The following is a 27,203-nucleotide window of genomic DNA, read 5'->3' as shown; positions in this document are numbered from 1 at the left end:
ATATTTTAATCAGAAATGTATCTAAAATTTAAAATTGTTTTAATTAATTTAATTTTTAAAAAAAAATAAAATTAAAATTTAAAATTATTTAAAATTAAAGTTAAAATTTAATTTAAATTTAATTTAATTAATTTATTTAACTAAAATTTTTAATCTATTGGGATTACATATTACACATGATGATGAAAAAAAATTAATAAATAAAATTTAAAAAAAAAAATATTAATAATTTTGTATCAAAGGCTTTTCTAATTTTTCAAAATAAATTTTTAATTGAAAATTTTATATTTTTAAATTTTTTTAATTTTTTTTGTTAGAATTTTGAAAATTAATTTTAATTTTTTGTTTTACTTTTTGTTAAAAATGTATCAAAAATTTTCTTAATTTTGATAATTATTTTAAATAAAATTAAATATTTTTGAATTAAAATTTGAGAAAAACTTAAAAATATTGAATCAATTTAACAAAAATGTACCAAAAACTTAAAATCTTTTGATATTTTAATTTAAAATTTTAATTAAAAATTTCTTACCTTCTAAATTTTTTGATATTATGTCAAAAGTGCACCAAATATCGAAAATTTCGTTAATTTGGTAGAGATTGGAAACATTTTCCATTATTGTACCGTCCTAAATGATGTTAACAGCGAAATTTTTCAATGAAATCTGAAACAATACGGATAAAACGCCAATAAATTCTCAATAAAATTTACATATTGCACATCCTGTATCGTGAGAGCTTTTAAGAACAAAGTTGCTTCTTCAATTCTGAGTCAGTAAGTTTCCATTTTTTGTTCAGAAATGTTGATTTTTGTAGTAATTTCTTCAATTTTCATCAATTTTACTTACGCTGCGAGATGTTCTCTTGGTCCTGATGGTTTGTGCACTTTTTATGGCGTTGTCACACTAAATGGGCTTTTCAATCCAACCGCGGATGATCCTGATGCTGTTATCACGATAAAATTTGAGAACTCCCGAATGAGCGTTTTATCAAGCGAAATTTGTGACACATTCAAAAATTTGAAGAGATTGGAACTGAAAGACTTGTCCATGGAGAAAATTGAGAAAGGAGCTCTCGATGCGTGTTCCGAACTTCACACAATTGGCTTTTGGGTGAACAAAATCAACGAAATTGACGAAGATACTTTCTTGTATAATTCAAATTTGGAAGCTATTCACTTCCAAAATAATCGCGTGGAACAACTTGAGCCGCAAACCTTCACGCATCTGAAGAAATTATCAATTTTGGACTTTAGCGAGAACAGACTAACGGGATTTCCGGTATTCAAAATGGATCGCATTCCGTCGTTGCGGAAATTGTTTCTCGACACGAACGAAATAACGGATTTGGATGAGCAGGAATTGACGCAAAAGTTTCCGAATTTGGAGGTTATTTACTTGAATGACAATCCGTTCGATTGTTCGCGACTCCGAGCCGTTTTGGAACACTTGCGAGCGGCTAAAGTTCAAGTGACGCGCTGGGATCCACAATACCGCCATTATGGCCTTATCAATCAAGGACCTGCCGATTGTTCGGACAATACAAAAATCGCCGCGATCAAAGACGAGACAATGTGGATTCGAAAACAAGCCAAAATCGTGAATGCCAGCTTGAATCAAGATTTGGCAAGAGTTCGACAGAAAACGGTAGAAAATCACGTAAATTTGGTTGAATTAGACAAAAATTTCAATGAAACCGCTAAAGATCTCTCGAAAGGCATCAATCACACACAAACCGAGCTGGCAACGACAAATCGACAAGTGGCGGGAATGAAACGAGATTTTCAAAAGTTTAAGCGCGAAGAGACGGATCGCGACAATAAAATCATGAAAAATGTGTCGACACTCGAGACAAAGGTGAAAAATTTACAAGGACAAGTCGATAAGAATCAAGCAGCATTGAGCGAGACAATGGAGGCAATTCAGAATGCGATGACGGCATTAACGGAGCAACTGGAAAAAATTAAGACAAAAGTGAATGCAACAACGTGACGACATGAAAAAAACATAAAGAGGAAGTAAATTCAAAAATTTCCTGATAAAATAAATAAAAATATTCAAAGATTTTGATAAGATCTTTTAACAAAAAAAAAACGTGAAAATGTGACAAATTTTATGCATTGGCGCCTGTTTGAGATTAAAATCTGCGAAATTTTTGGTCAATGTCAATGTTTAATGTGACGTGATGTATGCTTGAATGAACCCAAAGACGCAGAAAAATGTTTGGAAAATGTATTTTTGCATTCTCATCTCCTTAAAAAATGATGAATTCGTTAAATTTTTTGCTTGGTTTGGATTAATTGGAATAGATTTGACGCTTAAAGAGCTCTTTAAAAAAATTAAACCTCTTTTAAAGAAATTCTCTAAGTAAAATATTTTTAATTTATTTTTTCATATTTTTCATTTCTATTTTTTTAATTTTAACTTTTTTTTATTTTTTTTATTTTTTTATTTATTTATTTTTTTTTTTTGAATAATTTTTGAACTTTTAAAACAATATTTTTACTTAAAAAATAATTATTAAAATTTAAAAAAAAAAATTAAAATTAATTTTTGTAGGAAAAAAAATCAAGATTTCAAGCTTTAAGAATTAAAAAAGTAGCAAATTAATTCAAAAGATTTTAAATAATTTAGATTTTATTAAAATTAAAATTAAATTAAAATTAATTTTAATTAATATTTTATTAAAATGCTTAAATAAAAATGAACTAAGATAAAAAATTAATGAAAATTAAAATTTTTAAATGAAAATAAAAAAATAAATTAAAATACAAATTAAATTAAATTAAAAATTAAAATTATATAAAATTAATTACAACGAACTTACCTAAACTTAAAATTTTTAAATAAATCTTAAATTTTTAAAAATTTTAATCCCGAGAAAAAAAATTATCTGTCAAAAAAAATCATTCATTTGACGTCTTATTTTCGTCAAATGCACCTTCACCACATTTTTTCCCCCGATTATGTCAACAATTGCACCCAATTACCCACAAAAAAAAACAATTAACAATTACCCACGAAAACTCAATAAAAAAAATGACAATCCACAAAAAAAGTCACAAAAAAACAAAATAAAGCGAAAAAGTGTGTTAATATCTGATTACATTATAACCGGACCATCTCGTGAATTTTATTCAAAAAAAAAATGAGATAATAAAAAAATGTGATAATTTCCAGTTTTTTTTTTCGGATACGTACGTGTGCAAGTGCGAGCGGAGAAAGAAACGCGATACAACATATTATCGCATCGCTATTAAATGTACAACAACAACAACGAAATTTACATAATTGTATAATACTATTGGAGCAATGTATCTCGCGTCGCGTCGCCTTATTGCAAGAAAGTGAATTTTCGTTCGAAGCATCGAAAAATGCGTAACACTTTTTTTTTGTGTTACTTTGTTTGAGTCTTGGGAGAAATTCACACAGATTTTGATTACTTATTTTAAGTTTTTACGTTTTTTCGGCGGTTTCATTGTTTCAAAAACAGAATTTCCTCAAAAAAATGACAAAATTAATAAGTAAGACTTGCGTAATGGTAAATGACGACGACACTTGAGCGTAATTGTAATTTATTAATAAAAGATAATTTGGTCGTTAGTTACGTGATGCGATTAATTCTGTAAAGCAGCAAAAAATGCTTAGAGGAAGATCTATGCACATGCTGATGATAATCATCATAAAATAGCTTCCTACCAACAATTTATTTTTAATAAAGCGTAAAAATTAAAATTATTTATTTACATACCAAAACATTCGTCAGGCCTCCTCGACACGTCGTTGCATAACCGCGGTAACATTTTAATGAGGAAAAATTATTTTTTTTTTACCTTAACGCTCTCCCGTTCCGCATCGTAGAAGTGAAAAGGGTGACAGATGAACGTCTATTAATAAAATGTCTTGTCTATCAATCGTTCGTTCGTTTCGCCAATAATATTCGTAAATAAACAGCTATTCATTGTCAGCTTAACGGGCTCTTATGTAATTTTCTATTTACCTTTGACTTTGAATGATATTTGTTTCGCACACAGATTTTGTCACATACGAACGATGCACGAGCCGTTACTATTAAATTCAAGAAAAATAATGTTATTCAAGTGATTTTATTAAAAAAATAAAAGCTAAAATCGGTGATTTTGTAATATGTTTGTGTGTGAGATGCGTTTTATTTTTACATATTAGCATATATACTAACCTACATATTTTTTACGAATTCGATTTTGGATTCATTGTTGAAGATTTTGTAGTTTGTTACAAAATGCGTGGATGGCACGTTGGAAATTAGAGTGACTAAAAATACGATTTTAACGAAAAATTAGTTTTCGTTAAGTTTTTTCTAAATAAAAATTTTTGTGAAATCTAAAATTTTGAGTTTTTTCAGGTCAAAATTTGATTTTTCGTAAAAAAAATTATTTTCGTTAAGTTTTTATTGAGAAAAAAAATTGTGAATTTGTATTTTTCTGCTCTTTTTTCGACTTTCGTTAAGTTTCGTTTTTGAGAAACCTTTCGTTAAGCTACGTTCTTTGAGTCTTTTTTTTTTTAAACAAATCTCTTTAAAATTAATAATTTTATTTAAAACTTAACGAAAAGGCTGTAATATTATCAACTCCTGCAAATTTATAGAATGAAACTTAACGAAACATTGAAACCTTGTAGAAAAGCTTTTGAAAGAAAATGAGACTGTTTTTCCAAATTTGTATTAGAAAGTCAACTTTTTCCAATTTTTACAACGAAACTGAACGAAATATTTAAACTTAAGAAATTTCTTTTTTTTCAAAGAAGAAATATTGAAATGAAACTTAACGAAAGTCGATTTTTAATGAAAAATTATATTTTGAGCAGAAAAATAAAAATTCAAAGTTTTTTTTTCTCAATAAAAACTTAACGAAAATTATTTTTTTTACGAAAAATCAAATTTTCAATAAGGTAAGATTTCGAAAAAAAAATGAAACCAACTCTCAACAAATCTGAAAAGTACTTTTGAACGAAACATAACGAAATGTGAATAACAATTCAAGCAATTTGTCAACTTTAAACTTAACGAAAGTTAAGAAAACTTTCAAAATTTATATTTCAATCAAATTTTGACTATTGACAATGTTAATTTGAAGATTTTCTGAACTTTCGTTAAGTTTAAGTTTGACAAATTACTTAAATTTGATGTTATTCATATTTCGTTAAGTTTCGTTCTAAATTACTTTTCAATGAAAAATTTGTTCAAAATGAGTCTCGTTTTCATTAAAAATCTTACCTACAAGATTTTAAGGTTTCGTTCAGTTTCTTTCTATATTTGCGAAAGTTAATATAACAACAGTTTCGTTAAGTTTTGAATAAAATCATTAATTTTAAAGAGAATTGTTTTTTTAAATGTTTCATTAAGTTCTTTCCTGTTGGAGTTGATGGTACAGAACTTTCGTTAAGTTTAGAAAAATATTAATTTTAAAAGTCAATAACTTAACGAAAATTTTCTCTCAAAGAAAAAAACTTAACGAAAATCGAATTTTGCTAAAAAATGAAAATTTCTCAAATTTATTCAAATTTTTTCTAAAAAAACGTCTAAAAATGTTTCGTTAAGTTCCTCAAATTTCAACTTTAGTACAAAAAGTCACCCTAATACCGCAAATTTATATTTTTATAGAAAACAATACACAAAATAAAAACTATATTTAATTTATTTTGCTTTACAAAGAAACCCAAACACATCTTTTTGCCGCAAACTTTACATGATAATATTAAGCAGCAGTGGAATCAGACCTTGAACTAACTTTAAAGTGTTTTATTTGAATTTGAATAGCATTTTTATGCATCGCAATCGGTAACGTGCGAGATGCGTCACATAAATTTTACAAATCAATATGTAAATCTTATTGTTTTCTTGCTGAACAAACGGAGGAACGAACACCAAAAAATCAGATAAAGCGACCAATTAAAGCATTTTCGTCATCGTGTCGCTGCTCTTCTTCTTTTTTTTTGCTCCAACAGCTGTTATTGTTCATTGTATTCAATCACGCGAATAGAGATGAATGAAGACGAAGCGAAAGTGACACAAAAACTATTTTTAAACTAACCTTGAAGATAGATAGAACCTGTTTGATTCGTCGAGCCGGAAATTCTACGCGATTTTTTTTTTTTGCGGTATCAACAATGTAGATCGACTTTCGATTTCACTGGAAAATTACAAAAACTAGCGGAGTACCTGTTGCTCAATTTTAATGCAATTCTCTCTCTTTCTCTCGGCGAATTCTGTAAATGGCCACATTTATCTTCTGTTATTATTATTTATTTATTTTTGTTTGCATTGGCGATTCGTGTAGTACATGCAGCAAAAATTTAATTCAATTTTATTATGAGTCCAGTAATGTATGCGAAAAGTGGAGTTGCGAGCACCTAATAGTCGAGAGTCGGAGTTTAAGCAAAAATAATAAAAAAAAACAGCAAATGATGGAGAAAGTTTACATAGTAATACAACAATTATTATATTTTATTTTATAACAACCCATGAACATTTACTACGCAGAGGCTAGCAAGCGCAATACATGGACAAAATGCCGATTAATCTTGTTTCATTTAATCTTGTAGCATTGTGTGGTTAGTTTTTTTTGTAGTTTGGTACAAAGTAACCCGTTGAGAGATGGTTTGGAAATATCAACAATTCAACGAGGGACTTGTGGAATGGCTTGTTAATGCGTTAATGATTGATTTATGGACTGAAAATTACTCTAAAAGACTTTTTTGAGGAAAAAGAGCTTCTGAAAGGGACCAAATTTTATCAGAATTGTTGAAAAATTACTTTAAAAAAAAATTTTTTTGATGCACATTTTTTTCGAAAAAAAAATTTTTCAAACTTTTAAATTTAAAAAAAAAAATTTTTTGAAAAAAAAAGTTAAACTGGTTAAGACTTTAAATGACACAAAATTTTATTTTTTATTAAAATTTTAATCTTTTTAAATTTTTATTTAATTTTAAAAATCGCTCTAAAATTTTTTTAGAAAAAAATCTTAAGGAACAAAAAATTTAATTAAAAAATGCAATTTTTAATTAAATTAGTTTAACTTAATTTTTTTGTTTTTCGTTTGGGAATAAAATGACGCTTTAAATTATTTAAAGTAAAGTTTTGAAGAGTTCATAAATAAAATTTTAACTAAAAATTTGTAGAGATTTTTTTTTTAGAAAAAATTATGTCAAAAACGAAGTTTTGAAATTTTAAATCGATTTTTGTCAAAAATTGTAATTTTTTTGTTCAAGTCCGATTTTCAAGTCCGATTTGGTCTCAAATTTAAAAAAAAAAAAAAATACAACCTTTGACAAAAATCGACTTAAAATTTAAAAATCTTCGTTTTTGACATATTCAAAAAAATCTTAAAGCCTTATTTTTTTAGTTAAAATTATATCGATGAACCCTTAAAAAATTTACTTTAAATGACTTTAACCGTCATTTTGTCCCCAAAAATTTCAATGAAAAACAAAAAAAATACATTTTTGAGTAAAATTTTTGTTAAAATCTCAAGAAATTTTACCATCAACCCCGAATGAGTTAAAAATCTAACAACTGATTCACATAAAACTCCATAAATTTACCATTTACCTCTGTTAAAACGCAAATTCATGAGAGCAAACCAGACAAAAAACTGAACGTCATTTTGCAACTTTACGAAGCAAATGAGTTATGATTGTTTTTTTCTGCATTTTAATTTGTCGCTCTGCAACTCCGCATGCAATTTGCGGCAAAAACATCTCATATGTGGCGGCAAAATTAATGATTAAACATGAAAAAGATCGAAACAAAAATTAAAAAAAGCGGTTTAAAAATTCTTCTCTCTCCAACTGAACTGCAATTAATTTAAAATTCAAGGAAAACGTCTCAATTGGTACTTTGCACCATCAATTTAACTCAAAATATCGCGTAAAATAATGATGATATTTTTTCGAAAAGGTGAATATCCTCATTTCTTTTATTTTTTCAATTCGCGTGTCAGAGAATTTTTTTTTTGTGTTGAGAAATTCTTTCGAAATTTCTGTTTTACTGCTTTACAAAGTTCAAAAACACCACGTCGTTCCACACGATTAACGAAATTCACTCGAGATGTTAATCTTTGTCACATAAACAACAAGGAATTTCAATTTGCAATATTTTTTGTTGCATGGCAAGACAAGTTTTTTGACCAAATTCTCACAGAAACTTGCCACGTCATGCAATCACACACAAAAAGAAGTCATATGAGAGTCACGCAGTGAATCAGAAAATGCAGTTTCTATGCTAGCATTGGTCACGACGACCTGAATCTGGAGCATTTTTTGACATTTTGTGAGACATCATGATGTTTTGAACTGTAATGAAGACAACTTTGTGGTAAAAAAATCTAGTTTAGTGGAAAATTTTTGATTTTGTTGAGATTTCAGGACTTCACAGGTTAAAAATCTGCTATTTTTTATCGATTTACTTGTTTAGTTTAGTTTAGTTTATTTATTTCGACAATTCAAGTCGTATCAGTCTTATACTATTTGGGATGAAAAAGCCATTGGTAGATGACCGCCGGCAAAAAAACCCATCTTTTGATTTCCTCTTAATGGTTATTTCTTAATTCTAATAATACATGATACTTTGATAAAAGTTCAACGGAAGCCAAACCGCCATCATTAGGAGTGCCCATGTCAAATTAATAGGTGATTAGGTCATTAACATTGAGAGTAACTGCGAGATCATTGAGCTTTAAAGTCAATTATTGCCACTCGAAGGTTTCTCAACGTCTAAATCAATTGAATTGGGAGCGGTCTATTTTCAATTAAAAGTCAGTTTTAACAACAAAACAATTAATTTCACGACCAGCATCGCAATTAATTGATAAAATCAAGCGAAATTTCGTATCACGTCTCCTTGCCCCATTTTTTTTTTGCTATGCTGCGCTCAAGACAAAGCCAATATGTTGCATTCCAACCTTGAAAAGTACTCGATGCATAATTGCCAACAAATTACGTTGCAAATTGATAAAACTCACGAGTTATGGATTCAAAACAAAACAATTCTGCTTCTGTTTGATCACTCACTCGTTCAGTCGGGTAAACAAGTAAACTATAAAGAATGTTGTTGTACCAAGGTCGCCGATATTGAAGGTAAAAGTGTCTCAAAATCATGCATCACCGTTATTTTTATTTAAATTTTTTTTTCGCATTATCTCATATTTCCCGCGATTGTATTCCAAGCATGGCGAAAAACATGCAAATTTATGCATGAAAAGTTGGTTAACTGGTCAAGAATTTGATGTGTCAACTACTCACTTGAGCTAATGATTGAATAAAGATGATGACAAGAAGAGTAATAAAACATTTGAAAAGTTGTATCATCACGATGTTAATTTCTAAGCTTGTGCGGAATGCGGTCGTTGTCCACAAAGAGTGTGTTGAAATTGCATAACTAACGTAACTTATGAATATTCAATTGAAAGAAAATCTTTTCCTGCTTCGATTTTGGTTTTGGATAAAAAATAATTGTAATGAAAACAGGATTTAATTGCTGTTCTTCCCCCGGAAATGAATGGCACGACCTTTAAAGACAAGTGTTCTAGCAAAGTGTCGACCATTAAAAAGCAATGGAAAACGAGTATCAGAACAAGTTTCTTTGGACGTTAATTAAAAGTGCGTGTAATGATAAACGGCTTTAAAAATGATGTAAGACTTGTTTTTATGCGGTTTTGGTAATCGTCGCATGAGTACGAGTAAAAACATGACCATTAATTACGAGGTTATGAAAGAAATCCTCATGAGAAATGTTAAGTTGGTGTTCGTCCCATCAGTGGTTCATGTTGATAATTCATTGAGATTCATCATATAAGGTAAAATTTTTGAGATATCAGGTAATTAATGATCTTCATGAATTTGTTGAATTTTTTGCTTGGTTTGAATTAATTGGAATAATTGAATTTGAAGCTTTAAAAGGTCTTTTTTGGTGTAATTTAAATGATTTGTTGTTTCAGGTTTGAAGTTAATAAGCCTAAAAGTATCTTTGAAGGCTTTAAAGGAACTTTAAAAAAAATCAAGTTAAAATTAATAGGAACTAATACTGGGAATTAGAAGAAAGGAGGTTGTCAGAACATGTCAATAGTTTTGCACCAAACAGATCTTTGACAAGAACAAGAGAGCTGATTAACATGAATATTACTCAAATTAGAGTCATAGTTGCTTTCCTAACCGGACATGCTAGATTGAATAAATTGATGAGTAGATTGAGTTATAGGGATTCAACAGATTGCAGAATTTGTCACTCAGAAGAAACAGCAAAGCACCTTTTATGCGATTGTCCTTGTTTGGAACACAAAAGAATGTTGCTTTTAGCCTTTTAGGTAGCACGAATGACATTATGGATCCTTTTCTTTCTTAAAGAGTGTCAGCATGGTTAAAGAAGAATATAGAACAGGTTAGGAAGAAAGAAAACCCACAGAGAGCCCTTTTTGTGTGCTTAGGTGGGTCACTATATAATCATCCTCATCAATAGGAGTATATCATTTTCAATATTCACAAGTATATCCCATAATCTAAAGTAATTTAATTAGGTTAGGTTCGAGGATGCATCACCGCGGTCCGAAGACCTATTGTGATCGAAGTAATTTAATTTGAAAAGCCTCAATTCATCAAAGAGCTTCATGATATCAGTCCATTTCAAATGCTTGTAGTAGTAGACTGATGATCTTTTCAGATATGTCAGGCTTAAATATTCAGGTAGCATGTTCTTGGTGCACTTGTTAATCATTATCAGTACATTGTACATTATTCTTTGTTTGACACTTAGCAAATTCGTTTGATGGAGCATTTCACTTATCCTGCTATATCTGTTTCCTCTTGTCATTACTCTCAAGGCTCTGTTTTGTATTTTCTGGAGTTCATCTTCAATACTTACTTCAGTTTTCTCGAAAGGTCTTCAGATAGCTTTCAATATTTACTCCTGAAAAAAAAAAAGAATTGTTAAAAAACTTCTAGGTAACAAAAAAAAACTTCTGGAATTATCTTCCGAAACAAAGTGAGTGAATAAATCAAACAAAGAATTGATCTCCTACATGAGATAACCAGCATAACAATTAAACATGAATACAATTAATCACATACCGATCTTCGAAGGGAAGTTCCAACTTTGTATTTCTGTAGAAAAAAAAATTGTGTAATCTATCAATTTTTGCATACGAGTTCGAATTGTAAATAATAATAAGTAGCAATAATAACTTACTTCCCACCAATTGTCTGCAACTTGCGATATCAATGAACTCACTACTTGTACGAGTTACCTAAAACAAGAACAAAACAGATAAAAAAAAAGGCAAATTCATACCATTGTTCTCTGCATGCGCTCACCATGCTTCATTGTTTACTTCTTTTTAGGCAAAAAAACTGAAGGAAATACAGATTTTTGATCTAATATGGAGCTTCCTTCTTCAGCTTTGTTTCCGAGATAAAAAAAAATATTCAATATACTTGATTTGGATTAAATCAACTTCAAAACTCGTTCCGCAGCCCTTATTGTCAGTCACTAGATGAAAAAAAAAAATTATCATGTTACATATTATTATGAAATGCAACTGACCTAATATTTGTGGGAAAAATGAATGTTTTAAACAGATCATATTTGCATTATTTATAATAAATAACAGAGTAGACAAGTCTGTTAGGCGCAAAAACATGGAATTTTAAAATGAAACAACAAAACAAACCAAAACTAATCGTATAATCAAACATTTTGCACATTTTTATGGCTTTATGACGCTGCAGTAAAAAGAAATTTGGGTGAATTCAAAATCGTGTGTGAAAAATTTTGTCAGATAATTTGACAACCAAGTGTTAATTGGGACAAATTTTTGGCTTGTTTGGGAATTTAGGACAACAAAGTGCTAAAATTTTTAATTGAAATTTTTACAAGGACAAAAATCGCGTTAAAATAAGTCTCAAATCATGGGAAAATATGCAAAATATACTGATCAATATCTCAAAAAAAAAATAACTATCATCTTTCATCGTTTTTGTATTTTCTCTTTGCCAAGGTCAGTTAAAGCTTACTTACCTGTGAACTCCCGCGATGAAAAAAAAGTTGTAACCAAATTCAACCTTGCTCCTTTTTGTCGTTAAAATTATTATTCAACCACAAAGCTTAACCCACATGTTTCCTAATCAACTTTCTTTTTTCATTCACAGATATGTCTCAGGGCCACATGGATATTTTTAATCATATCTCTGCTAAACAAGTTTGTAATTGGTAAGTTTTGTTACTCATATTTTTTTTTTTTGTAAATCTTCAATTTCGTGAGAAACGTGCGTAAAAACCCCATTAAAAAACATTTTTACAGTCATTGACTTGAGATTGACCTAAAAATTTCCGGTGACTTCTTCCATTTCCGTTTTTCTTGCATTTATAATTTTCTCCGAATCATCTAAAACGAAAAAATGAAAAAAAAAAATGTTAAAGAGCAAATTAATGAAATAATAAATATAATTAGCAAGGTCAATGTTTCTATTCACGATTGAATTATTTTTGGGTGTAACTAAAGGAGGGAGAGTTATTTTGTCTCTTTGTTACTTTAATTCAATGGGAGGCTGTGAAAGGAAGAAATAAAGTGCTTCGAGGTGATTCGAGATGAGAGATTGTCGGTCGGATAAGGCCAACTAACGAAGTAGTTAACATTGTTGTTGTTGTTGTTTATTTTTTGAACACAATTGGATTAAGATAATGATACATTTCTAACCGCACTACAAGTTAATATTATTGTTTTTTGCCTCTTTAAAGCCCATATATAAATCGCACATATCTGTGTAATTATTTAACATTTTTTTTATGTAATGATATAATGGGAACCGGTTTTTCTTTCTTTCTTTCGTCGATCTTTTTTTGTTGCGTTTAAAAAAATTGCAAACCATCTCCTTGAAGCGAAAGAGAGAAAGAGTTTCGTTTCGGTAACATACTGGTTGGATACGCGATTTCGTAATTATTATTATTGAAAACAAGTGTCTAGTCTCTTTCATCATCATCAACATCATCCACGTCAATCTCTCATCATTTCATAAAGATTCAGAATTGTCATTGCGTCACTTTCTTTCTTCTTTATCACGCAAGATACTTTTTTTTTTATGTAAAAACGCGATTTGTGAATCAAAAGGTATTGGGGTTCATTTCATAAAAAAAGTTTTAGTTCTCGATTTTAAATTTTTAGATCTCGAATAAAAATTTTTAGTTCTCGAAATGAACTTCTCAGTTTTCGAAATGAAGTTCTTAGCTCTCGATTTAAAATTTTTAGATCTCGAAATGAACTTCTTAGTTTTCGAAATGAACTTCTTAGCTCTCGATTTAAAATTTTTAGATCTCGAAATGAACTTCTCAGTTTTCGAAATGAATTTCTTAGCTCTCAATTTAAATTTTTTTAGATCTCGAAATGAACTTCTCAGTTTTCGAAATAAACTTCTTAGCTCTCAATTTAATTTTTTTTAGATCTCGAAATGAACTTCTTAGTTTTCGAAATGAACTTCTTAGCTCTCAATTTAAATTTTTTTAGCTCTCGAAATGAACTTCTTAGCTCTCGATTTAAAACTTTTAGTTCTTGATTAAAAATTTTCAGTTTTCGAAATGAACTTCTTAGCTCTCGATTTAAAATTTTTAGATCTCGAAATGAACTTCATAGTTTTCGAAATGAACTTCTTAGCTCTCGATTTAAAATTTTTAGTTCTTGATTGAAAATTTTTAGATCTCGAAATGAACTTCTTAGTTTTCGAAATGAACTTCTTAGCTCTCAATTTAATTTTTTTAGATCTCGAAATGAACTTCTTAGCTCTCGATTTAAAATTTTTAGTTCTTGATTGAAAATTTTTAGATCTCGAAATGAACTTCTCAGTTTTCGAAATAAACTTCTTAGCTCTCAATTTAATTTTTTTTAGATCTCGAAATGAACTTCTTAGTTTTCGAAATGAACTTCTTAGCTCTCAATTTAAATTTTTTTAGATCTCGAAATGAACTTCTTAGTTTTCGAAATGAACTTCTTAAAATTAATTTAAAATTTTTAGTTCTTGATTGAAAATTTTTAGATCTCGAAATGAACTTCTCAGTTTTCGAAATAAACTTCTTAGCTCTCAATTTAATTTTTTTTAGATCTCGAAATGAACTTCTTGGTTTTCGAAATGAACTTCTTAGCTCTCGATTTAGTTCTTGATTCGTTCTCGATTAGTTCTTGATTAAAAAATTTTGATCTCGAAATTAAATTATTAGGTCTCGAAATGAATTTTTTAGTTTTTAAATCCTAATTTTATTTCATTTTTCTCTTTCCCCAGCTAAAACATCCGAAACACGCGTAGTATGCTACTACACAAATTGGAGCGTTTATCGCGCCGGATCTGCGAAATTCACGCCGCAGAACATCAATCCTTACCTTTGCACGCATTTAATTTACGCCTTTGGCGGCTTCACGAAAGATGCCACGATGAAGCCCTTCGACAAGTACCAGGACATCGATAAGGGTGGATATGCCAAATTTACGGGACTCAAAACGTACAACAAGCATTTGAAGGTGATGATCGCCATCGGCGGATGGAACGAAGGCTCCAGCCGGTTCTCGTCGTTGAGCGCAAATGCCGACAAACGCAAGGAATTCGCTAAAAATGTCGTAAAATTCCTGCGACAAAACAACTTTGACGGTCTCGACTTGGATTGGGAATACCCAGCAGCACGTGAAGGCGGCAAATCACGAGACAAGGAAAATTATGCGTTACTTGTGCAGGAATTACGTGAGGAATTCGATCGGGAAGCATCAAAAACGGGCAGAAGTCGACTTTTGTTGACAATGGCAGCGCCTGCAGGCACAAATTACATCGAAAAAGGCTACAATATCCCAAAATTGAACAAATATTTGGATTGGTTCAACATTTTGAGCTACGATTTCCATAGTTCGCATGAGCCGCAAGTCAATCATCATGCACCGTTGTACAGTTTGGACGAAGAATCGGAATATAATTATGATGCAGAGCTAAATATTGTAAGGAAAAAAATTTTTTTAAGAAAATTTTTATGAAATTTAACTTTTTTTGTGGTTTTTTAGGATCATAGCATCAAATATTACCTGAAAGCAGGAGCAGATCCCGATAAAATTGTCCTTGGTATTCCCACGTATGGCCGTTCTTACACATTGGTTAATCCAGAATCAACCGATATTGGCTCTCCAGCTGATGAACCGGGAGAAAAAGGAGAATTTACAAAAGAAAAGGGTTATTTAGCTTATTATGAGGTAATTTTTAAAGAAAATTTTAATATTTAAAGGACATTTTTAATAATTTTTCATGAAATTTTAATTTTTTTTAGATTTGTCAACGCATTAAAGAGGAAGATTGGACCGTAGTTGATGTCGATCCGAATGCCGTTGGGCCCTATGCTTACAAAGACGATCAATGGGTTGGTTATGACGATGAAGCGATCGCCCGTAAAAAATCCGAATACGTCGCAAAACTAGGACTTGGCGGAATTATGTTTTGGTCCATTGACAACGACGATTTCCGCGGCGAATGTCACGGAAAGCCTTTCCCCATCATTGAAGCTGCAAAAGAAGCTCTTCTCAATGCCTTGGGAATTTCCGAGATTTCGTATCCAGATGAGCCAGAAGCACCAAAATCGGCCAAAAATAAGGGAGTTGTGAGACAAAAACCCACAAAACCGACAAAATTGGAGCCGGAAGACTTGAAAGTTGGAGCAGTTGAATCGGGAAAACCTACGCCATTCAAGGCAAGTCCAACCACGAGAACAAGAAGTGGTCAAGCGAAAACGACAGCGAGCTCTGGGAAAGTTAGTACAAGAACGACGCCTGCTCCTCCAACGACTCCAAGCTCTGAAGGAGGTAAAAAATTTTAAATTTTCAAAAAATTAGAAGAAATTTTATTTAAATTTTTTTTTTAGACTTCAAATGTGAGGACGAAGGATTCTTCCCGCATCCAAAAGATTGCAAAAAATATTATTGGTGTCTCGATGGCGGCGCATCAGGCTTGGGATTAGTTGCGCATCAGTTTACATGTCCTTCTGGCTTGTATTTCAATCCAGCAGCTGACTCGTGTGATTACACAAGGAACGTTTTGTGCAAAAAGACGACGACAACAACTTCTACAACGACGGAAGCTCCTACCACGTTACCGTCAACGACTTCTAGGTAAGAGTTTTTTTATCTAATTTAGGCTTTTTAGAGTCAAAATGATTAGTTTATTTCAAAAATTAAACAAATTAAGAAGAGACACAATTTTTTAAGAAAAATATCGAATTCGAACAGTTTCGAATTTTTTTAATAATTTTCTTCTATTTTTTTTTTTGTCCTAAAAAAATTTTTGAAATTTTTAAAATTTTATTAAAAAAAATTTTGTGAATTTTTATTTTAAATTGGTAATCAAGAAAATTCGGAAAAATTTAAAAAAAATTAAATATTGATTTTCGTTAAATAATTTGGTCTTAATTTATTTATATTAATTGAAAAAAATTTAAATTCATCTTATTAAAATATAGGTATTACTTATTAAAATAAATTAAAATCCAATTAAGGCCGTTCCAAATTTTTTCCGATGTTTTTGTCCCAAAACATTTTACAAAAAAAAATTTTTTTTTTTTTGAAATACTTTTTATACAATATTTGGGCCCTTAATGAATATTTCAGTAGTTTTTGTGGTATTTACATTGAGATTTGATGATTTAAAATTGATCTCAGAGTATTTCAAGTTAAAAATTTCCAAAACTGTCCAAAAATTTTGAAAAATAATTTTTTTGAAAATATTTTTAGAGAAGAAAATTCATGTTAAATTTCGTTTTTCAATACAAAAATTCTTTAAATTTGAAAATATTTTAATTTTTTTTTGAAAATTCTTTGAAAATATATGGAAAAAGACCAAAAAATGGTAAATTTTGATGAAATTTTTAACTTTTTTTTTGCCCCATTGAATTTTCGACTTTTAAAATGGGGCAGGGGACAAAAACATAGAAAAAAATTTGGAGCGGCCTAAATTTAAGATTAAAATAGAATAAATATTTTTCTTTATCTTTTTTATATTTTCCCGCATGTTCTAGAATAATTTTTTTCGAATTTTTTTTTTTACATTTGAAAAATTTGTGGTACAGTTATTTTGTAATTTAAAAAAAAAATTAGAAAAAAAAATATTTATTTAAATAAAATTTTTTTTTAACATTAAACTAAAATAATTTTGCAAAAAATAATTGAAAAAAAAATTAAAAATCCATTATGTCTAAAATTAATAAATTAAGGCATAATTTTTGAATTATTTTAAATTAATGTTAAATCTAATTTTTTTTTTTATTTTTTATTAAAAAAAATTAAAATTTTTAAATTTAAAAAAAAAATTAAAATTTTTAACAAACTTAAAAAAATTTTTAAATTTTATTTTTTTTTTAGAACAACTTTCGCCAACGTCGCCCGAACGACATCTCGTGTGTCCCTTCGTTCAACTACAGGACGTCCTACAACAACAGCTCGTACAACCACTACTCCCGCTTCTGTCATCTTAAAAGACGAAGACACCGATGGCGAAGAAGATCCCCAAATCATCAAAGAATTGATCAGTTTAATCAAAAAAGCTGGCGGCTTGGAGCAACTCGAGAAACACTTCTCCTTCAACGGCGAAAAGGAACTCAGTGCCGACCCAACTGTCGCTACTTTATCCAAAAATAAGTCTTTGTATCAACGAGTTTTGAACAAAGCCCTTGCCTTAAACTCAAATCGCCGCGACAAAATTGATGACGAAATCACAAAAGTTGCTGTTCGTTCAACGACTCCAACGTACCGAACGGTAAGCAGAGCTTCCGTATCGACAACTACAACAACAACAACTACCGAAAAACCGTCTGGCAAGAAGGAATATTCGAGCGTAAATCGCAATAGTCGCCCACGTCCCCAAAATGACGGCATCGAAAAGTTACCCGAGTACGAAAACAGCTTCAAAGAAAAGCCGAAATACATCACTTTGGTACGAAATCGCGGTCCAAACTTGAATTCGCAAGTTGACGAAGACGAAGAAGAGGAAAATTCGGGACTTGATGACACCACAAATCGCGTTCGCTACATCGACGCCAATGTTTTACGTTCTCTGGACCGATCGCGGCAAAAAGTAGCGAAAATTGTTCCAGCTGACGAGGAAGAAGACGAAGAAACAGAAACTTTTAAGCCCACTGAGAGAGCAACTTCAGGATTTTCGTATTCGACGATCAACCGACAACGTTCCCGAAGCACGGAAGCGCCTCAAGAAACCGCCGATCAAACAACTTTGAAATACAAAACGATCGAACGCACGAGAACTGCTAGCACCGTCTTGCCAATTCAAGAGGAAACGCAAATTCCTGATCGGGGCTTTGGTGATTCGCGTTACAAGTACATCGGGGAGGACAACGACGACGATGACGAAGAAGATTTTGTCGAAGCGGAAATTATTACGTCAAAGCCAACGTTGCAATATGCTTCAATAAATCGCGGATCTGCGACAACAACAACAACGGAAGAGACAAAAACGGAAATTCCTGATGGGGAAATTGAAACTGTGAATCCAAAAGTGTCGGAAACAATTTTTATCGTGACAAAACCATTCACAACAGAAACTCCGGCACCTGAAACTACAAAACGCGTGACCACAACTCGAGCAACGAGCACAATTTCCGAGCGCCAAACAACTCGAACGCCTTCCCGACGTCGCAGTTCACGGCCTACTCGTCGTCAAACCCTGAATTTGCTCGAAACGGAGGAAAAAACTGAAGAAATTGAACCAAAACGACAAACAGCAAGTACTCGAACACGTCCTGGATACCGCCAATCGACCCGTACACGAACCGCAAGACCTCAATTACTCACGGAAGAGACTTTTTCAAGTGATATTCAATCGTCGACGGTTTATGCGCCACGTCCCTTCAACCGAAATCGCTTCAATTCAGCAAATAACAACAACGAGATCCAAAATGATGAAGATTTCCCCACAAGTCGTCCGTATAACATCCGTTCCAGTAGTCGGGGAACAGCGAGATTCACCAATCCAACGATCAATGCCTTGAGAAATGCCAATTTCAAGAGTAACATTAACAATAAATACGTGAGACGAGGCCCGAGTAAGGCTTTTGGCGATGGAAATGACGAAGAAACGGTGGTTGATGGCCAAAATGAGGAAGAAATTGAAGAAGTTGTGTCGCCCCGGACTAGTCAACGAACGAGAACGACAAGAAAACGTTTGTTACCGACAGCTACGAGCTCGACAACGACAGTTACGGAGCAAAAAGACGATCAAGAACCACTTTCCATACAAAATTTCCTCGTGCCTGATCGTGCGATCAATCCAAACAACCGTTTTACGTTAAGCGGCAAATTTGGATTCAACGGAAAATCGACGCCGCGACCGATAGTGGATGAAGTTTTCGATATTGACACCGCTAATCCCAATTACAGCTCGAGTCCAAAGGCTTTCAGTTACGTAAGCACTGGATTTGGTCAACCAACGGTCACTCCCTTCCCCAGCAAAGCTGATATCAACAAAGATACCGTTATTTTGACGCTCGGCGGGCAATTAGCAGTTTCTTCTGCTGCTCAAAATTCGCTGCAAAACCGAATTAATGAGGAACTAGCTAAAATTAACGCTGGTAAAGTGAGTGAAGTTGCACCGGAAGACGATTTATTGGATACAGTTGCTCCATATTCGGTTACAATTTCAAATATTGATGACGACGAAGTGCTTGGCATTCAACAAAGAACCACTGTGAGTCCAATTGCAGCTACCACACTTCGTCCCAGTCGTTTCCGATCATCGACGAGAGCGACAATTGCCCCACAAGAGCCCGAAACAACCGATAGACCAACCCGTCGTCGTCCTGCGAGTCGATCCCGGACCGAATCAACGACTGTTGTGGATGAAAATGTGAGAAGTTCGACACGCCGAGCTAATATTTACGATCGCACAAGTCGAGGATCCTCTACTTTGGCACCTACGGAGTTTTCGACGCCTGCAGCAACGACAGTTTTTGATGAGCAAGAGGAGGAAGAGCAAATCACGCAAACAATCGCGCGTTTATTGAGCACCGGAGTACCTTCGAAGTACACGAAACAAGATTACACGACGATTAGTGAGCAATTTACGACAGAAGCTGTACCTACAACCGCTTTTGAGGAGGTTCAAACGACTTTTAGGCCTTCGAGACAGCATTCGAGAGTGTCAACGACAACCACAACTGAGAGTCCGAGTTCGTCACGTGCTCGTCGCATCAAAAAAATCAGATTAACAAGACCCACGAAGCAAACAGAGGACGTTGAAAATGATGTTCAAACCACAAGACGTCGAGTTACGGCGACAAGAAGTCGTTCGACGACAGAAACTCCGGTCCCAACAACGACAGGTGCTCCTAGATTCGTATCAAGATCCAGATCTCGCGGAACTGTGCGTCGATTGGTGAAAAAACGCCCTCTGACGACAACAACTCGTACGACGCCCTTCACCGACGACAAGGACGACCTCTATGAAGACGTTGATTTAGACATTAATTTGGACAATAACATCCAGAAACAGTCCACGAGCAAATTTTCCGATCCGCAAGAGGTTTCGAGACCCACGAGACGCTTCCAGGTTAGCACCCGGGAACGTAACGATGTCACCCGAAACGAAGTTCACGAAGAAAAAGTTGAAATTCGACGACCTGTGTATGCGACACGTACCCCAATCACTCGTCCGCGCCCAATTCCGTCGAGAACCACGGAAAGTTTACCGGAAAATTACGGCGACGAAGACAACAGCAACGAAAGTGACGGAATTTTAGACGATGATGACTTTACAGTTTCAAACAAAGAAATCCTTAGTTCCATTGGCATTTCTCGTCCTACTTTACCGCAAAGACCGGCGCCAGCCCAGCGCCCTAGTTTACGTCCCGCAAGCCGATTCAGTGTGAGACCGAGACCCGCAGAGAACGAAAAAGTCGAAAACGAGAACAAAGTCGAACAAAGAGTTTCATCGAAAGCTCCTGCTTCGTATCGTCGCAAGAGTAATCGACCAGTTTTCGGGAGACAACAAACCAGCACGACCGAAACTCCCGTTCAGCTCGCTACGAAAGCGAAAAATGCAAATATTTTCCAGCGTACCCGCGTTCGTAACTATCCGGGACGGTTCAAGGCTCAAGGTGAAGACAAAAAAGACGCTGAAAATGAAATTGAAACGGTGACTGTTGGAGCTCAAACGACGTCCCAAGATGAAGATGACACCTTTACGACGCTAATTGACGAGATTGGAGGTCGTTTCACGATCACGGATGGCAAACTCACGACTCTCCGAGGTAAGAGGCCCTTCGAAACGACGCGAATCGAATCAGTTTCAACCACAACTCCGAAATCCACGACGCTGATGCACGTTTTTGCGATCGACGAAGACGAATTGACGACTCCCAAGCCGACAGATCCGAGCGAACAAGCCGAAGAAATTAGCAAACGTCTTGAGAAACTCGTCGAAATCAACGTTATCGAAGAGATTAACACGCGCACTGAAAAACACAAGTACAACAAAAAAGCAAAATCCGAATCAGGCGAACGAACAAACTCGTCAGAGATAATTTTGGAGAAATTACCGACAAATCACAAAGTTGGCGAGATAAGTCGACTTGCGGTGATCAAATTAATGCACGGCACAACCGAATCCGACGAGAAACGTTCGCGAATTTTGTCCTCGGATGCCATTTTTAAGGTAGAAACTTCGACAATTCCGCTCGAGAGACTTTTCGAGTTGGAACGCGAGGCAAAAGAACTGCTTGAGCGTCAAAATGTGCCAAGTACGACGCTGGTTTATCCCGCGGAAGAGACAATTACGCCGGCGGCACTTGTCACAAATACCGAAGTTGTGACGGAATTGCCGCAAGAAAGCACGACAACGACACCTTCGACCACAACAACGACGACGACGACGACAGAGAAGCCAGTTCCATCGTTATTGAGTCTTCTGAGGCCCGACGATACAGATCCGCTCGTCATCTCGATAGCGAATTTGGACAAAGTGACGTTGCAAAAAGTTGAGCCAACCATAATTACGTCGGGAGGATATTCGGCGACGGCAACGAATTAGAAATTAGAGAAAAAAAAAGAAGTTAGTTGAACAAAGTCATGTAATTTGTAAGAAATAAGGACCAATAATTGTTTTTTGTACATAAATTTTGCTTGATAATTAAATTATAAATGATAAAATAGAGTTAAATAAATTTTGATTTTTTTTTTTATTTGTAAAAACACGTGAAGAGGGCTTCAATTTTTACGAAATTTTTTTAAGCGATGGAAATTCAAAATTATAAAAAAAAAGTCAAAAGAGGTGGGAGGTTTATAGAAGGTAACTAAATTTTAGCTTTGAAATCCATCAAAATTTGATTAAAACTTGACTTGAAAAATTTCATGACCGTTTTTCTTTTTTTTCGAAAAAACGGTCTTGAAAAATTTTTTCTTTTGAATATTTATTCAATCATAGGCAAAAAAAAAATCTTGTTAAATTTATCAGCGTTTGACGAGATTTCAAAAATTAATGAATGAAAATCATCTTTAGAATGAATATTTATTCAATTTTAGGCTTAAAAATGGTCAAAAAATGACTTGTTAAATTTATCAGCGTTTGAACTTCCAAACGCTGATTTTTTGTTTCGTCAAAAATTGACCCAAAAGGAATGAAAATCATCTTTAGAATGAATATTTATTCAATTTTAGCTTTGAAATCCATAAAAAGTTGATTAAAACTTGACTTGAAAAATTTATCACCATTTGTGTGTCAAAATGGTGATAATTTTTTTTCATCTAAAATCGACCAGATATGCATGGAAATAATTTTTTTAACGACAATTTATTCATATTTTGACTTGAAATCGTTAATCAAGATCGTCTGGTAGGCATACTCATGCATTCAAAACAAAAAATTTGCCGCAATAATTTGAATTTCACATCATTTTATCAGGTTTTTAAATTACTAAAAGCTCTAAAAATGTTTAAATTTGACTTCAAAGTCGAGGAGGAAGAACCCACGAGTGAAAATATCGAAGAACAACCAGGTCAGTGTCTAAATTTCTTTAAAAAAGTAAAAATTTACTCATGCTCGCATGTTACTTTAAAACTATTCGGTACGTTCTGTACGAGACATACGTGAAAACATCCCCAATGAGCAAGAAACCCAAGAAATTCCCAATGAGAATGACACTTTCGATGAGCAAACAAAAATCAACCAATCAGAAATCGACACGCTGAACAATTTTTTTGGAAAGCTAGGAACCTTTAGTTGACTTCTTACGGGCGTTTACCGTTATTTTAACGCGTGAAACCCAAATTTAAAGGGAAGGTTGATACAATTTTCAAAAATGTTTTATCATAGATATCCAAAGCATTGAGAAATCGGAATATCTAACAGTATAAAAAATTATTTTTTTTTTAATATTTCGCATAATTTCGCATCAATTTTGATAAGGCGTCATCCATTAAAGGCGTCGGCAAAAATAGGGCATTTTTTGACCCCCACCCCTCTATGATCGTAAACCGTCGAAATCCAACAACCCCCCATAATTTACGACGTGTTTTTTAACATTTTTCACTAAAAAGGAAATTTTTAGTACCAGTTTAAATTTCAATGAAAGCTCGTGAAAAATTTGAAAAAAAAACTCAAATTAATGAAAATTTGAAAAAAAAAATTATAAAAAAAATATTGTCGTTTCGGTAGAAAATTTCTAAAAGTGCAGATTTTTCAAAACTGCCAAAATACTTATCAAAATTATTTTAAATAATTCAAAACGAAAAATTTTTAAATCGTGAATATGGCATATTTTTACGACGCCGTACATTTCTGTAAAATAAAAAAAATTTGAAATACTTTTTCTTACAAAATTTTAATCAATATTTTAGTTCATTTTGTGGTATCTACATTGAGATTTAATAATTTAAAATTTATCTCAAGTTAAAAATTTAAACAAAAAAAAAATCATAAAAATAACTGTCAAAAATTTTTGAAAAATAATTTTTTTGAAAAAAATTTTAAAGAAGAAAATTCATGTTAAAATATGATTTTTGATGCAAAAATTCTTAAAAATTGAAATTTAAAAAAAATATAGGGAAATTCCTTGAAAAATATGAAAAAAGCCCAAAAAACGGTCAATTTTGATGAAATTTTTAACTTTTTATTTTATTTTGCCCCATTGGATTTTCGGCTTCTGAAATGGGGCATGGGACAAAAAGTTCAAAACAAATTTGGAACGGCCTAAAATAAAATTGAACATTTTTACTTGAAATTTGAAAAAAAAAAAAAATTTATACCAAAAATCTAATTTTATTGAACAAAAACTTTTACTTTTTTATTCAAAATTGGTCGAAAATATAAAAAAAATTTACCAAATCTCTTAATTTTTAATACTTAAAATTTAATATTCCTCAAAAAAAAAATTCAAAATAATTAAAAAGGAGAAATCCAAAACATTTTCGAAAATCGTAACACCCTAACTGCGTCAATTTCGGTGTCATTTTGGTTCGAAGTTCAGTCAACTTTTGTTATTTAACGATCGCAATACTTCGCCGTTACTTCTAAAGAGTTCATTTCTTGAATTTTCAGTGAACGGCAATTCATTGTAGTTTTGAATTGCATCAGAAAATGTCGAGTCTCGTAAATATCTGAGAGAATTTTGTTCAATCCTTGCAACAAACTCACAAAGTAAAGATGCGTTAAAGAGAAAAATAATTTACAAAAAATAAACAAACAAAAAAAAGTTTATAAAGAGTGAACCGTAAAAGTTTGTCTCGAAAAATAAACACAAAGGCATTTATTGATTTTTCGTCATCGAAAGAAAGTTCTGGAAAAATGAGTGTAATAAACGCAATTGTTCCACGTTACGTGATCGCAAAATCGGTAAACTCGCTGCCGAATCCGATGGATGAATTTTTGCAGTTCAAATCGGAGCCGCTCGACACGGATGGCGAATCGTCGTCGAATGGCAGCACGACAGTGGGGCGTAAACGGAAGCTGGACCACTTGACGGTCGAGGAAAAAATCCAGCGGAAAAAGTTGAAGAATCGCGTGGCAGCTCAAACGTCACGCGACCGGAAAAAGGCAAAGATGGAGGAGATGGAATGCAAAATTGCCACGCAGGCAAAAGAAATAAAGACACTCACCGATACGTGCAAGCAACTGAAGAAGGAACGGAATGAGTTGGAGAAGGTGTGCAAAGATCTCGAGACACGTTGCAGCAACATGGAGCGAAAATTCCAGGAGCAACAGGAGAAACTCGAAGCGGCAAACGCAAAAACGGAACGTTCGATTGGCTCCGCTACCAAATTTAACGGATCAGCAGTATCCTATAATCCACAGCAGTTGGAGTTGGTAGCCGAGTCAATCGTTCGTCGCGTGCAAGCAACAGCCGCAAACAACAGCTCGTCAAGTCAGAACATCCAACGAATCCTGAGCCTAATCACCCTCTGCTTGGCATACAAGACTGGATCGAAGGATGCGACGTCACGCAACTTGAGCAACTTGCCGACAGCCTACTGGGAGATCTTGCAGCAGAAATTGAAAAAGATCAGTCCCGCATCAAAGACGAATGCATTCCAGCAAGAGGAGAAGAAGTGGGAACCGCAACCGATGGAAGCCGAACTACCGATTATCCTGATGTAACACCAAAAGCCGCAACAACAGCATTAAACCCCATCGACGATAATAACATGGACGACTCCACATTCTATCCGACTTGCGATCTGCTTCACATCAAACAGGACACCGACGATTTCCAGCAAGAAGTCGAAATTTCCGACATCGAAGACGACCTTCTCAACGCCAAGGACGACCTCGAAGACGACAATTCCGTTTCTTTCATCATCACCGGCGACCACAGTTACAACAAGCCCATTTTCGACACGCAAACGACACTCGTCGAACCGCTCTCACCCATTTCCTCGACGTCATCGAGATCCGATTACGGCTACGAGTCACAGAACTCGCCCAGCAGCAGTATCGACGAGATGCCATTACTGAATCTGGACGAATTTGCGTTCTGGGATGACTCGCTGACAGAACTCTTTCCGTCGCTTGCTTAAAAAGCTTTAAAAAAATTTTTACTTATAATGATCTAAAAGTCACAAAACACAAAAAAGTTTGGAAATATTAGGTTTTAAGTTGCCCCCCATTTATGTACCTACAAGAATTTAATTATTTTTATTATTAATTTAATGACACAATTTATTACTTTTTGTCACAAGTCGCATAGAATGTAAGTTGTAAAAACAAGATATATATTTATAAATATAACAAAAAAAAAAAAGATTAATTTTAATCATAAATATTTGAATATATACGAAGCATGTTATTATAAAAAAGTTTATTTGTTAATTTGATAAGAAAAAAATAATAAATAAATAAAAACAAAAAATGCTGTCCTAACATTTAAAAAGTTTTTGTTTTCTTATCGCAAGTTGGCAACATTGATGTGTGGAGATTTCGTAGGAATTTCTTATCAGCGGGATTTTTTTTTTGATTATTTTTTACTTATTTCACTGTTTATTACATACAATAATTCAACGAACTTTGAATTTCGTGAAATTTCTAAGTTTATAGAGAAAACAATTTGTTTGAAGGTTGTTTCATGCGATGTTTTGGGTCAAATTTGATTAGGTGGATATAATAATTTAGTTTTTTTTTTTGATTGCAAAGATGGTTTTATAAATAAATGAGAAATTTTGAGCAATAAAAAAGTTGATTTTGAGAATGAAAATTATATTTTTTAGAGTTAAAAGTTCATTTCGAGATCTAAATATTAAATTTCGAAAACTTAAATCCATTTGGACAACTAAAAAGCTCATTTGATGAACTCAAAAATTCATTTCATGAACTTGAAAATTCATTTCGAGAATTTAAACGTTCATTTCGAGACTTAAAAAAAATATTTCAAGAGCTAAAAAGAAATTTAGAAGTTCATCTCGAGATAAAAAATGTTATTTCGAGAGGTAAAAAGTTCATTTTAAGGTCTAAAAAATTCATTTCAGGACCTATAAATTCATTCCGAGAATAAACTTGTTCATTTTAAAATTTAGAAAAATTATTTCGAGATTTAAAAATTTCAATTCGAGATCGAAAAAATTTTTTTTTTTGAGCTAAAATTTTCATTTTTAGAACAAAAACTCATTTCGAGAATAAATAAAGTTAATTTTGAAATCTATAAAAGTAATTTCGAAAGCTAAATTT

At 32.7% G+C, this 27,203-nt stretch overlaps 2 protein-coding genes across 2 annotated transcripts; both read left to right on the top strand.

The window, feature by feature from the left end:
• The first annotated feature begins 800 nt into the window (after positions 1-800).
• Positions 801-26,336, top strand: LOC134835439 (mucin-2-like). The gene is made up of 9 exons (XM_063850318.1): positions 801-1,973; positions 12,177-12,237; positions 14,298-14,998; positions 15,062-15,247; positions 15,322-15,850; positions 15,910-16,135; positions 17,402-22,067; positions 22,950-23,043; positions 25,666-26,336. Exons 1-9 carry the CDS (start codon positions 801-803, stop codon positions 25,995-25,997), a joined length of 7,968 nt encoding a protein of 2,655 aa, XP_063706388.1. The 3' UTR covers positions 25,998-26,336.
• LOC134835716 (X-box-binding protein 1) lies at positions 24,623-25,675 on the top strand. The gene has a single exon (XM_063850642.1). The coding sequence runs from the start codon at positions 24,831-24,833 to the stop codon at positions 25,638-25,640; it is 810 nt and encodes a 269-aa protein (XP_063706712.1). The 5' UTR covers positions 24,623-24,830; the 3' UTR covers positions 25,641-25,675.
• Positions 26,337-27,203: the final 867 nt, after the last annotated feature.

The sequence above is a fragment of the Culicoides brevitarsis genome, chromosome 3 (assembly GCF_036172545.1).
Source record: "Culicoides brevitarsis isolate CSIRO-B50_1 chromosome 3, AGI_CSIRO_Cbre_v1, whole genome shotgun sequence".
NCBI classification, from domain to species: domain Eukaryota; kingdom Metazoa; phylum Arthropoda; class Insecta; order Diptera; family Ceratopogonidae; genus Culicoides; species Culicoides brevitarsis.
The sequence above is the reverse complement of the archived record's forward strand: the minus strand, read 5'-3'. Positions and strand labels throughout refer to the sequence as shown.

Coding starts and splice junctions, on each gene's coding strand:
- LOC134835439 (XM_063850318.1), top strand. CDS start 801: ATGTTGATTTTTGTAGTAATTTCTTCAATTTTCATCAATTTTACTTAC. Junction 1,974..12,176: donor TGGAAAAAATTAAGACAAAA/GTGAATGCAACA, acceptor TTTCATTCACAG/ATATGTCTCAGGGCCACATG. Junction 14,999..15,061: donor ATGATGCAGAGCTAAATATT/GTAAGGAAAAAA, acceptor GTGGTTTTTTAG/GATCATAGCATCAAATATTA.
- LOC134835716 (XM_063850642.1), top strand. CDS start 24,831: ATGAGTGTAATAAACGCAATTGTTCCACGTTACGTGATCGCAAAATCG.